General features: G+C 42.5%; 1 protein-coding gene across 1 annotated transcript in view; it reads right to left on the bottom strand.

The window, feature by feature from the left end:
* Positions 1 to 1,983: 1,983 nt before the first annotated feature.
* fer1l6 (fer-1 like family member 6) overlaps positions 1,984 to 14,513 on the bottom strand; it is a gene marked incomplete at both ends in the record, with an annotated part of 112,298 nt that continues 99,768 nt past the window's right edge. The window contains 9 exons of the mRNA XM_080765628.1: positions 1,984 to 2,164; positions 4,913 to 5,013; positions 5,419 to 5,576; positions 7,329 to 7,368; positions 7,810 to 7,890; positions 8,366 to 8,486; positions 9,733 to 9,831; positions 10,218 to 10,309; positions 11,611 to 11,753. Coding sequence (XP_080621754.1) covers positions 1,984 to 2,164; positions 4,913 to 5,013; positions 5,419 to 5,576; positions 7,329 to 7,368; positions 7,810 to 7,890; positions 8,366 to 8,486; positions 9,733 to 9,831; positions 10,218 to 10,309; positions 11,611 to 11,753 — 1,016 coding nt within the window. The remainder of the gene's footprint in view (positions 2,165 to 4,912; positions 5,014 to 5,418; positions 5,577 to 7,328; positions 7,369 to 7,809; positions 7,891 to 8,365; positions 8,487 to 9,732; positions 9,832 to 10,217; positions 10,310 to 11,610; positions 11,754 to 14,513) is intronic.

Here is a 14,513-nt window from a genome sequence, read left to right as displayed (position 1 = left end):
TATGCCATAGCGTTCTTGTCTTCGTAGGGCACATCAACTTCTTCACCCTGAACGGGTGGCTCGAGATCTTTTAGGACGATATCCTTCAACCCCTGTAGTCTCAAATGTCCCAACATCCTCGTCTCCCACAGTATATATCTCTCAGCATCTCCGTCGAAACACAATCTTGACCAATGAGTCTGACCACTCGAATCAGCCCGCATGGTTCCGTTCTTCTGTTGTTAGCCTAACTCGAGACTAGTTTGGCAAAGCACGCCGACAACAAACTTTTCACCTCGTAAATAAATCCGGTCTCTCTGGGCCCATAACCTGTTGAGTTTCACAGCTGTAACACTGCGTGTTGTACCAGAAATATAAAGTGAAGAAATATAGACAGAGGAATAACACTGCTGAAGTAAATAAATAACACACCAGGAGGCATCAGCTATGTGTTGCTGGGTCAGTAGTATGCACATCTCTGACAGGTTTATTTACACCGGGTTATATACACATAGTTAACAAGCACTTCCTGTCTGGTGTTAGGTACTTCACAATAAGAGTAATATCAATAATAAAATATATATACAATTCAGATCATTATTCCAACAGAAACAGTCACATAATGTTCAACTTGATCCTATAGTTTGTGGTTTTTCATCGTCCAAAAACATGAAAAACAACATACTAACTATATTCATCATTGTTTTCACCAACTTGTGGAATGAACGATTTTCTCATTGGGGGAATGAAGAACGCTGTGCTGCGTTGCGTTGCGCTGCGTTGCCCTACGCGGTGCTGCGCTGCGTTGCGTTGCCCTACACTACGCTGCGTTGCGTAGTGTTGCGTTGCGCTACACTACGTTGCGTATGTCATGTGTGTTCGGACGGTTCATTTCATACGACAGATATAACAATATAATGGAATACAGTCATAATCATATTATATCATTGCTGTCGGGACTCCATTTTGGTTTTGCATAAAATCAGTGCTATTGAATCCTTTACGTGTGTTGTTTCGACATTTTTTTAACCAATGGAAAGTAGTAAAAAGTGCTTTGGACAAAACCTCTTAACTCCATTGGACCCTCAAACTGTCTGCTAAAGCAGCTAACTCCACCACCTCTCCCCCTCTCAAACTGTCTGCTGAAGCAGCTAACTCCACCACCTCTCCCCCTCTCATGAAAAATGAACATGTTGGAGTGGTTTCTTCCGGACAGCAGCGATATTATAATTATTATATGATATCTTTGCTGTTAAGTTAAACCAATAGGCAGCGATGGTATAAATACAACAGGTCGTTTCGAGGAAGCAATCTGATTGGTTGAAACAGCCTTCTAGCCGTGGATCAAACGAGCACCACTCTACACCTAATCAAAACAAATAATTCAGCTAGCCAGCTAGCTAACTGGGTGGATAGGCTAGCTAGTTTCTGTTCTCCCAGAGCGCTAGCAAACTGGGTGGCTAGGCTAGCTAGTTTCTGTTCTCCCAGAGCGCAGCAAACTGGGTGGCTAGGCTAGCTAGTTTCTGTTCTCCCAGAGCGCTAGCAAACTCCGTGGCTAGGCTAGCTAGTTTCTTTGTGGTCGTAGTGACTACATCTGTCATAAAAATTAAAAATAAATCAGCGATTTTCTTAGGGTAACTGTTGTATAATTGCAATATTACACTCGAGGGTGTGGTTTAACGTGATTATTGCCACTTCAGTGATGCTTGCGGAACTTGACTACGTCTCGCTCCTGACCGCATCACTGTCGTGGCAATAATCACGTTAAACCACACCCTCTCGTGTAATATTGCTTGATTTAACCTGTGGCTGATGGCTCCAGTAGAACAGGGTGTTATTCAGGGTGTCATAGGGGGTAGAACAGGGTGTTATTCAGGGTGTCATAGGGGGTAGAACAGGGTGTTATTTAGGGTGTCATAGGGGGTAGAACAGGGTGTTATTCAGGGTGTCATAGGGGGTAGAACAGGGTGTTATTCAGGGTGTCATAGGGGGTAGAACAGGGTGTTATCCATTGACTATCTTCTGGCTGATGGCTCCAGGCAGCGTGTACAACAGCAAGGCCAGGAACAACACGGTGATCAGGAGCAGCAGAGCGGCGATGATGAACTTCTTGTAGTTCCTCCAGACCAGGTGGAAGAAACACTTGAACGGGTTGAGCAACCACGAGAAGGAGGTGTCTGGACGGCTGGAGAGAGAGAGAGAGAGAGAGAGAGAGAGAGAGAGAGAGAGAGAGAGAGAGAGAGAGAGAGAGAGAGAGAGAGAGAGACAGAAGAGCTTTCTATGCCATCAAAACAAACGTTAAGTTAAACATCCCAAACCAAATCTGGCTAAAGATACTATAGACTCTGATATAGAACCCGTTTCCCTCTATGGTCGTCAGTGGCCTTGTGGTTAGAGTGTCCGCCCTGAGACTGGGAGGTCGGGGTTCCATCCCCAGCCGGGCATGTGCACTTGTCAAAAAAGTTTGGCTCCTAAATTTGATCAAATATGCTCTATATTAGTTATGTATTTATTTAAAGCAGTGGCTCTCAAAGGTGTGATCCAGGGACCCTCATGGTTCCTTGAGGGGGCTGATCTACATCCACACTTGTAAATCGGCTAGTTGAACTATATTCAAAAATGTTTTTGTTTCAAAATAGGGCCTTAAATATCTTCAGATGGGGTATCGTGGATGTCAGCAAGGGCATGCCGTCACAACGGGTTCCTAACGCCAAATAAAATGGCTTCAGATCTGACCCAAGTCTCCTGAGGAGATGTCTGAGGCATGTCCTGGACGCGTTATCACCACCAACGTTCAAGGATGTGTTTACAAAACATTGCAGGGTTTGTTTACAAACATGTCAGGGTTTGTCTACAAACATGTGTGATTTGTTTACCTACATTGTGGATTTGTTTACAAACATTTGGTGTTTGTTTACAAACATTTGGTGTTTGTTTACAAACAATTTGTAGTTTGTTTACAAACATTTCGTATTTGTTTATAAACATTTGATATTTGTTTATAAACATTTTGGTATTTGTTTATAAACATTTGTGATTTGTTTATAAACATTTGGGATTTGTTTATAAACATTTGGGATGTGTTTACAAACATTTGGGATTTGTTTATAAACATTTTGGTATTTGTTTATAACCATTTGGGATTTGTTTACAAACATTTGGAATTTGTTTATAAACATTTTGGTATTTGTTTATAAACATTTTGGTGTTTGTTTATAAACATTTTGGTATTTGTTTACAAACATTTGGGATTTGTTTACAAACATTTGTGATTTGTTTACAAACATTTGGGATTTGTTTATAAACATTTGGGATTTATTTACAAATATTTGGGATTTGTTTATAAACATTTGGGATTTGTTTAGAAACAATTTGGTATTTGTTTAGAAACATTTTGGTGTTTGTTTATAAACATTTTGGTATTTGTTTATAAACATTTTGGTATTTGTTTAGAAACATTTTGGTATTTGTTTATAAACATTTGGGATTTGTTTACAAACATTTGTGATTTGTTTATAAACTATTTGTAATTTGTTCACAAACATTTGTAAACAAGCTGTCAAGATGAGTTAGTTAGTTATGTATTTATTTAAAGCAGTGGCTCTCAAAGGTGTGATCCAGGGACCCTCATGGTTCCTTGAGGGGGTTCCAAATGGAGCCATTATAGGTCTGTAACTCTGAGAGTGTAACACATGAACCCAAATGGACCCTTACAGGTCTGTAACTCTGAGAGTGTAACATATGGACCCAAATTGACCCTTACAGGTCTGTAACTCTGAGAGTGTACGAATGGAACCAAATCATGGATCCTTACAGGTCTGTAACTATGAGTGTACTAGTGCAAATGGAACCAAATGGACCCTTTTATAACTTTTAACTCTGATACTGTACAAATGGAATCAAATGGGACTCTTATGGGTCCATCTGGTTTTACTCTGAGTTATGGGGGTGCTTGAAATTAAAAAGTTTAAGAACCTGTATGCAATGGCTTATCTCTTGTAAAAAGAGAGACCAGCCTATTCTCCAAACCATTATCTTATGCTTTGCTACTGTAGGTTGTACAAAATAATATTGGGTCAATTTAATTTGCAGGACTCACCTCGCGCACAGCTGCCTTGTCTGTGTTGTTCTTTGAATATATATTATATTCTTTCAGAGCGAACGTTTAAGACTCAAATCTTTGCTTCTGGGATCCTGGAAGCATTTTCAGATGGGAGTCAGCGGCCACGACAGAAACATGAGGTTTCTGTTAGGATTTAGAAGACAGGCCTCAGGCCTCAATGGGTTAAGTAATCTAATCTCATAATCAAGTAATCTCATAATTAAGCCATTTAGACCCGAGGACGATTCTACAAATGTCTTCTAAATCATGACAGTTTCATTGAAAAAACCTCATGTTTCTGTATCAGTGGTTCTCAAACATTTTCATGTCAAGGACCTGCAAAAGTATATATATGTATTTGGCTGCCGACCCCCATCTGAAAATATGTTGTTCCAGGGACCCCCCACCCCCCAGGGGTTCCCCTCCAAAATGAGTTAAGTAATCTCATAATGAAGTAATCTCACAATGAAGTAATCTCTCATAATGAAGTAATCTCACAATGAAGTAATCTCACAATGAAGTAATCTCACAATGAAGTAATCTCATAATGAAGTAATCTCACAATGAAGTAATCTCACAATGAAGTAATCTCATAATGAAGTAATGTCATAATGAAGTAATCTCACAATGAAGTAATCTCATAATGAAGTAATCTCATAATGAAGTAATCTCACAATGAAGTAATCTCATAATGAAGTAATCTCATAATGAAGTAATCTCACAATGAAGTAATCTCTCACAATGAAGTAATCTCATAATGAAGTAATCTCTCATAATGAAGTAATCTCTCATAATTAAGTAATCTCACAATGAAGTAATCTCATAAATTACTTGGGTTTCTCCAGAGGCTCCGGCTCCTTTCTGGCTCGACCAACCAGATTCCTCTCCGCCTCCTCCGCTGTCACCAGGTGAAACTCCGCCTCCACTTTCCCCTGCATGGCCAATCAGAACGCACAAGAGCGTGCCTGTAAGTCAAACATATGCTTTGCGGCGAGCGTGTGTGTGCGTGTATATATATATATATATATATATGTATATATATGTGAATATATATTAGTTAGTTCTCCACTCTTAGAGAACGGCCACCATCCTCTGGCTCTCTGTGTTTATATGTGTGTATGTATGTATATATATATATATGTGTGTGTGTGTGTGTGTGTGTGTGTGTGTGTGTGTGTGTGTGTGTGTGTGTGTGTGTGTGTGAATATATACCAGTAAGACGCGCAAACGTTTCGTTCACCACCATTCTCTGGCTCTCTGTGTATATATGTGTATATATATGTATATGTGTGTGTATATATATATATATATATATATATATATATATATATATTTACAGTGAGTTCTCCACTCTTAGAGAACGGCCACCATCCTCTGGCTCTCTTCTGCTGGAAGATGGAGATCTTCTCCGTCTGTTCTGTGATCGTCTCCAGCCTGCAGCGTTTGGCCGACTTGGCTCCGGGAGGGAAACCATGTAGGTCCAGCTCCACGGTGCCTGCACGCACACACACACGCACGTGAGGCCACGCACATAATATTATAACCCAAATTTCTGACCTGAGATCAGATTCTAAAAATGTCTTCTACATCCTGACAGTTTTCATTCTGACCTGAGATCAGTTTCTCAAAAAATGTCTTCCATGTCAGTCGCTCTTCGATTTTTCAAAAATAGCAGACCTACAAGCTCGTAGCGCGCCACTCTTTAAATAGCTAAAGCACGACATGATGCTATAACACCAAGTTGCTCTGAGTGTGAGAAGCACACTCCATATATGGATGTCCATACCTCTTCAAACCCTGCACACCGGCATCCTACTGGGTGACAGCAGGGTTTGATGAGGTCAGATCAACATATGGAATGGATTCTGTACTGGCCATATATGGAGTGTGTATTGATTCTACAGGGTTTGATGAGGTCAGATCGACATAATGGAATGTCTGAACATGTAAGCTCCATATATGGAGATCTAAGAATAATAATAAATTGTATTTGTACTTAAAATCACACCAATGTGAAGGGAGGGGCACTCTAATCATCTTACTACATCGAGGAGGGAATTCGGTATAGCTTGGTATGATTAGGTGATGTAATGATGATGTAATGGTGATGTAATGATGTAAAACAATCATTAAATTATCTTTATTGTTAATGGAATTTTTCAGGGGCACTAGCCCCTCCCCTGGCCCCTCCTATGAACAGTTTTAATATTTATCCTTTAGTTCAATATTTGCTTAATAAATGACATTGACAATGAAGTTAACATTCACGTCATATTGTCTCTTTATCGTTAACGGCGTTTAATGTTTGTGTTGGCACCGTTTGTTTTACATCACCATTACATCACCAAATCAACATGAGTTAGACTTTAATATATTAGCGCCCCTCACTTCACACAGGTGTGGTTTGTAAAACAAACATTGAACTAAAAACAAACATTAATTTACAATTTAGGCATTTAGCAGACCCTCTTAATCCAGAGCGACTTACATTAAGCAAGAACAAAAAGCATGGGAATACATCACATAAAAACATTTATCATGGAACATGCGTAAGCTAAGAAAGTAACAGTGGAATATCTATATAATGAAACTATACATACCAGTAAGACGCGCAAATGCGGGAAGCGAACGCAGCTGAGACCCTGCAGATCATGTCTGTCTGTCTGTGTGTCTGTCCCGCTGTTACTGTACATGTGGACCTGGCCCCTTTTGTGCCCATATATGGAGCTGGGTGATTGCTGATGCAACACACTCCATATTTGGATAGCGGGACAGACAGACACACACACACAGACACACAGACAGACATGATCTGCTAGGTCTCATAGTAAGTGCTCACTGCTTCCGCAATAATACTACTATGCTATACATATGTACTATGACGTGCTATGACTATACATACAATGCAATTATAGTGCTGTCTTCATAACATGCTATAAGTCTGTATCAAATGCTATCTAAGTATACAGAGATGCTATCTAAGGGGGTGGGGTAAGTGCTATGGGCCATGATGGAGTCTGAAAAGGTGGGTTTTCAGACTACGGCGGAAGATTGGGAGTGACGCTGCAGTTCTGACTGCAATGGGAAGTGCATTCCACATTAAACCTGTATATAGGCGGGGCTAGCACCCCTCCATAATATAATAACTTGCAGTTTGTTCTTGCTTACTGTAAATGTTACTGTAAATCACAGTGAGATTAAAAACGTCTGATAAAAGAACATTAGCTGTAATAAAACGTTAACGCACCCAGGAAGTCATCGGATGAGAGCCGTTCAAAGTCCCACACCTGCAGGATTACATTAGATTACATTAGATTAACATTACATTACATCATTAGGGGCGGCGGTGGCTCAGCGGTAGAGTGGCCACTAGGGGGCAGCGGTGGCTCAGCGGTAGAGTGTCTGGATGGTAACCGTAAGGTTCCCGGTTCGATCCCTGTGGGCTCCTCCCCCAGAGTTAGTGTCGAAGTGTCCTTGAGCAAGACTCTGAACCCCTGATTGCTCCTGATGTGCAAGGTCGGTGCCTTGCATGGTTTCCACCGCCATCGGTGTGTGAATGGGTGTGTGTGTGTGTGTGTGTGTGTGTGTGTGTGTGAATGGGTGAATGTAATGCACAATCTCTGTAAAGCGCCTGGGATAAAGGCGCAATATAAATGCACCATTTACCATTAGATTAGATTACATCATTAGATTACATGACATCACTATTAGATTACATCACAGATCACCTGCATGACCAGAACAGCTGGCATCTTCTGTTCTGATTGGTCCAGAGAGAAGATACTTTCTCTCTTAGTGACCACCACCACCTGGAGTGCACGCACGCACGCGCACACGCACACACACACACACACACACACACACACACACACACACACACACACACAGACGTTTCCAGGTTTGTATGTGAACACAATTACAATTTACAATGTATTAATTTATCAGACGCTCTTAATCCAGAGCGATTTACGGCAAGCAGCATTAATTAGTAAGCACGTTTTCTAATGAAAGTCCTGGTGTTGCCAGGTTTACAGTAAGCAGATTTACAGTAAGCAGCATCAGTAAGCACGTTTTCTAAGGAAAGTCCTGGTGTTGTCAAAAAACAAACCGGGCAATTTTAATGGTGAAGGAGACGCGACGCAACGCGAGCAGTGGAGTCACCCTTCATTGATTAAAAAGGGAACATTCTGTAACGGAGACGCGCCCTGGCATTAGGGGTCATGGGGTCAGATGTCACAGGGTCAGGGGTCAGAGGTCACAGGGTCACATGGTCAGGGGTCAGACCTTCTCTGCGGGCAGGTAGCTGAAAGGGAAGACGAGTCTCCAGTTGAAGTTTCCTTCTCCGGTCAGAGAGTTGTAGTGGACGTCTGTCTCCTGTCTGTCCTCCTCCAGGCCCTTCAACCAGCTGGAAGACAGACAGGCAGAGAGACAGACAGACAGACATGTCATCATCACCAGTAAGACGCGCAAACGCGGGAAGCGAACGCAGCTGAGACCCTGCAGATCATGTCTGTCTTTCTGTGTGTCTGTCCCACTGTTACTGTATATGTGGACCTGGCCCCTTTTGTGCCCATATATGGAGCTGAGTGATTTGTTTGTGATTGATGCAACACACTCCATATTTGGACGTATTGATGCAACACACTCCATATTTGGACGTTTAGCGGGACAGACAGACACACAGACATGATCTGCTAGGTCTCATAGTAAGTGCTCACTGCCTTCGCAATCACTGCGTTCGCAATGATCATCATGATCAAAGCATTGCAACAACAGGTGATCTAAAGCAGATTTCTGGATGTGTGAAGTTGTGTTTAAACTGTGTCATGGTCCAGTGTTTAAGCTGTGTCATGGTGATGTCATGGTGATGTCATCGTCATGGTCATGGTGATGTCATGGTGATGTCATGGTGATGTCATGGTGATGTCATGGTGATGTCATGGTGATGTCATGGTCCACTGATTGACTCTCAGGACTCTATGGAGCTGGAATTCAGCCGCTGTGTTGTTTTCGTCGACTAAAACTGAGGCGAATGTTCATCGTTATAATAATAATAATGACTACCTTTTTCCACTGACGAAAACTAAATGGAAACTAAATGAAAACTAAGCTATGATGACTAAAACTGAGACTAAATATACTGACAATTTCTAGACTAAAATGTTAGGAAGGGACTAGTGGACAAGAGATCCACTAGGCAGGGACTAGTGGACAAGAGATCCACTAGGAAGGGACTAGTGGACAAGAGATCCACTAGGAAGTCATTTTACACTTCGTTGCATGCTGAAAATAGCAGATCTTGACAACAAGGCTTGCTGTTTTCAACGAGTGTAAAATCAGTCATTACGACGGAAATCAAGGCCAAAATACATTGGTTATTAGAAAGTGTTATTATTTAATTTAGACAGTGTTTACGCTTTAATGACATGTTGGTTCACAACATGCCACTAAACAGAAACACTGCCACTAAAGACTAAAGTTAAAAACCTCCCAAAACAAACTGACTTGACTAGTGACCCAGTCAGTCAGTCAGTCAGTCAGTCAGTCAGTCAGTCAGTCAGTCAGTCAGTCAGTCAGTCAGTCAGCCTGCCTGCCTGCCTGCCTGCCTGTCTGTCAGCCTGCCTGCCTGTCTGTCTGTCTGCCTGTCTCACCCTTTCACATAGATGTCAGATGACTGCTGTCCGGTCAGAAAGTTACTGTCCTCCAGAATCACATCCTCTGTGTTCCAAATGATGACCCTCAGCTCATACCTACACGCACGCACGCACACACAAAAACACACACACATGCAAACACACACGCACGCACGAAAACACACACACACACACACGCACGCACGAAAACACACACACGCAAGTAAACACACACGCACGAAAACACACACGCACGCACGAAAACACACGCACGCACGAAAACACACACGCACGCACGCATGCACACACGCACGAAAACACACACACACACACGCACGCAAAAACACACACACGCACGAAAACACGCACGCACGCACACATCAGAAGAAAGAAGAGTCAATGTATGGATTTGTAAGCAAACATTACGACATGCGTGCGGGCGTGCGTGCGTGTGTGCGTGTGTGCGTGCGGGCGTGTGTGCGTTTGTGCGTGCGCGTGTTAACCCTTTAGGCCTGCGGGGGGCGATGACCACCGAGGGTCCAGGAGGAGGAACTAGATCCATGGGAAACATGTCCACCCACATCTGGACCTGACCCTGTGCACGCACATACACACACACACACACACACACACACACACACACACACACACACACACACACACACGTGGAACGTGGTCACGGAACGATCTACTGTCCAGACTAAAATTGTTATTATATATAATGTAATTCGGGAGTTTACTGGAGTTTGTTGGAAAGTTTTAACGGGAGTTTTCCTGTAATATACACATCCGTGTTACATGCTTTTTGCTCAGTGACAATGATGATGTGGTGACAGGACGGTTCAGCTCAGCGCTTAAAGCCTGTATAAGTTCAGTAAACTTGCCATAATGTGCTAAATGGTTTCATAAGATCATCAGATCATCCAGTATCGCTGCCACGCTTTGGGAAACGTCAGGTTTTCATGTTGCACCGCCGTCTCTTGAGACTCAAGCCCATCGCACACCGTCTGCGACACAGTTCTAGTAGAACACAGTTCTATTTTCCAGGCGGCGCCGCGCGGCAACGCGCCGCGCTGCAGACGGAGCCGGTGTGCGATAGCTTCATTGAAAATAATGGAGGCGGCCGTGTCCGCCACGCGGCGCCGCGCGGCAGACGCAGCCGGTGTGTGGTGGGCTACAGCCGGGCTTAGCGAGACAGCGCTGTCTCGTTTTAACGTTGATCCATCCCGGGTCTTGCCTTGTGGAACAGGACTCGCCTGGTCCATCCCAGGTCTTGCCTTGTGGAACAGGACTCACCTGGTCCATCCCAGGTCTTGCCTTGTGTAACAGGACTCACCTGGTCCATTCCTGGTCTTGCCTTGTTGAACAGGACTCACCTGGTCCATTCCTGGTCTTGCCTTGTGGAACAGGACTCGCCTGGTCCATCCCAGGTCTTGCCTTGTGGAACAGGACTTGCCTGGTCCATCCCAGGTCTTGCCTTGTGTAACAGGACTCACCTGGTCCATTCCTGGTCTTGCCTTGTGGAACAGGACTCACCTGGTCCATTCCTGGTCTTGCCTTGTGGAACAGGACTCACCTGGTCCATTCCTGGTCTTGCCTTGTGGAACAGGACTCGTCTGGTCCATCCCAGGTCTTGCCTTGTGGAACAGGACTCGTCTGGTCCATCCCTGGTCTTGCCTTGTGGAACAGGACTCACCTGATCCATTCCTGGTCTTGCCTTGTGGAACAGGACTCGTCTGGTCCATCCCAGGTCTTGCCTTGTGGAACAGGACTCACCTGGTCCATTCCTGGTCTTGCCTTGTGGAACAGGACTCACCTGATCCATCCCTGGTCTTGCCTTGTGGAACAGGACTCACCTGATCCATTCCTGGTCTTGCCTTGTGGAACAGGACTCACCTGATCCATCCCTGGTCTTGCCTTGTGGAACAGGGTTCTGCTCTCGATGTGTTCTGGTACCAGACGACAGCCCTGCGGGATCTCAGACCATCGATGGAGGATCTTCAGAGAGAGATGTTCGTAGGACTCCACCTGGTCCTCGTCTGAAACATGGAGATTATTATTATTATTATTATTATTAAGACTCCACCTGGGGCCTATTTCACGAATCTTGGATTAACTAATCCAGGATATAGGCCAAAGCCAGGCTTTTTAAATCCTGATCTTTACAGCCTGGTTTATTCCGTTCCACTAAAGCCAAGCGAGGCTCAGAATTGGCGGATTTGGCGAGCCGGGATCAGCAAGCCTGGCTTAATAGACAGTCTGGCTTGTTGTCTCTAGACCCCTTCTGTGGATCAAAGATTTACTGATCCTTCTTCTTCATGGGGTATTAAGGCAGTTTGCATCCTTAATAGTTGCATTACAGCCCCCTTCTGTATATCTCATTGTCTTTACTAATCTATTCAAGACCAACTGATACAAGGACTTAAGCTTCTAAAATAAATACTGCTGCTGTAATTAAAGAGAGAACATACTCTCAATAGTGGATAGACTGAATGATTAACTACCCCAAAAATATAGTTTACATTTTACCACTACTATTAACTTAAAACAGAATTCTTAATATTGTAAGCATAATGATATTGTCGCATTGTGATATTTGGCCATAACTCCCTCCTCTGAGGGAGCTACCTTTGGGGAAGGGGGTTGTTTTCCAGACAGGGGCCAGACTGGTGAGGGTCATAGGTTCATGGGTTAGCATGCCAAAGTTTGTTCTATTGCCATTGAGAATGCATTGGGCGTTTAAGTTACATAACTCCGAAACTACAAAACATTTCAAAGTAAAAAGTTCCAGCATGTGTTTCCACAGTAAGCTGAATTTTACAAAGTGTGAATGGAGTTTCTAGGTGAAAGTGATTTTTTGAAGTGCCACTATCTGCCTATAAATGTCTCAAATTTGAAAGCACTATATTTCTAAAACTATGAAACATTTCAAAGATTCCTTTTCAGGCACACATGTCCACCGTAGGATGAACCTAAATAGGTTTTAATGGGGTTTCTAGGTGTAAGTATGTAGGACTAGTAGTGGGTGAAACGTTACAATATGTTGTAAAACAATGAGTAATGGTAATATTTAGTGGTTTTCACTTTTACAAAGAATAATAATATAATATAATAATTATTCTTAACCGTGCACTTGCACGACAGCAAACCTATTCATGGGGAACATTCACCAAAAGCAGCTGATCTACAAGCTCACAAGCTGTCATGATGTTGTGCAGCCTATATATTTTGGTTATTTGATTTTATATAGTGCTTAAATTAGTCCTTTAATGCAGACCGATACAAATAAGGCAACATAAACCCATAATAATTGAATACATCTGGAAAACATCATTGGTTTGTGATCAGTTTGACTGCTTAATGAACAGTAAAGACATCAGGATTAGGTTAAACCTGGCTGTTAGCCTGGTCCGGAGCAGGCTAAGTCCAAAGCATAAGTTCCCATGGTAACTTATGTAGCATCACTTTCATGAAACCGAATCAAGCCTCAACATATCCAGGTTAACTGGTTAAGTTAATCTGGCAAGATCAACCAGCTTTCATGAAACCGGTTAAGCACTGATCCAGGATATATTAAGCCAGGATATGTGTTAAAGCCCGGCTTAATCTCTAATCCAAGTTTCGTGAAATAGGCCCCTGGTCCTCGTCTGAAACACGGAGATTATTATTATTATTATTATTATTAAGACTCCACCTGGTCCTCGTCTGAAACACGGAGATTATTATTATTATTATTATTATTATTATTATTATTATTATTAAGACTCCACCTGGTCCTCGTCTGAAACATGGAGATTATTATTATTATTATTATTATTATTATTAAGACTCCACCAGGGGCCTATTTCACGAATCTTGGATTAACTAATCCAGGATATAGGCCAAAGCCAGGCTTTTTAAATCCTGATCTTTACAGCCTGGTTTATTCCGTTCCACTAAAGCCAAGCGAGGCTCAGAATTGGCGGATTTGGCGAGCCGGGATCAGCAAGCCTGGCTTAATAGACAGTCTGGCTTGTTGTCTCTAGACCCCTTCTGTGGATCAAAGATTTACTGATCCTTCTTCTTCATGGGGTATTAAGGCAGTTTGCATCCTTAATAGTTGCATTACAGCCCCCTTCTGTATATCTCATTGTCTTTACTAATCTATTCAAGACCAACTGATACAAGGACTTAAGCTTCTAAAATAAATACTGCTGCTGTAATTAAAGAGAGAACATACTCTCAATAGTGGATAGACTGAATGATTAACTACCCCAAAAATATAGTTTACATTTTACCACTACTATTAACTTAAAACAGAATTCTTAATATTGTAAGCATAATGATATTGTCGCATTGTGATATTTGGCCATAACTCCCTCCTCTGAGGGAGCTACCTTTGGGGAAGGGGGTTGTTTTCCAGACAGGGGCCAGACTGGTGAGGGTCATAGGTTCATGGGTTCATTTAGCATGCCAAAGTTTGTGCTATTGCCATTGAGAATGCATTGGGCGTTTAAGTTACGTAACTCCGAAACTACAAAACATTTCAAAGTAAAAAGTTCCAGCATGTGTTTCCACAGTAAGCTGAATTTTACAAAGTGTGAATGGAGTTTCTAGGTGAAAGTGATTTTTTGAAGTGCCACTATCTGCCTATAAATGTCTCAAATTTGAAAGCACTATATTTCTAAAACTATGAAACATTTCAAAGATTCCTTTTCAGGCACACATGTCCACCGTAGGATGAACCTAAATAGGTTTGAATGGGGTTTCTAGGTGTAAGTATGTAGGACTAGTAGTGGGTGAAACGTTACAATATGTTG

The sequence above is a fragment of the Protomyctophum bolini genome (assembly GCF_963924005.1).
Source record: "Protomyctophum bolini genome assembly, chromosome: 6".
Lineage (NCBI taxonomy): Eukaryota > Metazoa > Chordata > Actinopteri > Myctophiformes > Myctophidae > Protomyctophum > Protomyctophum bolini.
The sequence above is the reverse complement of the archived record's forward strand: the minus strand, read 5'-3'. Positions and strand labels throughout refer to the sequence as shown.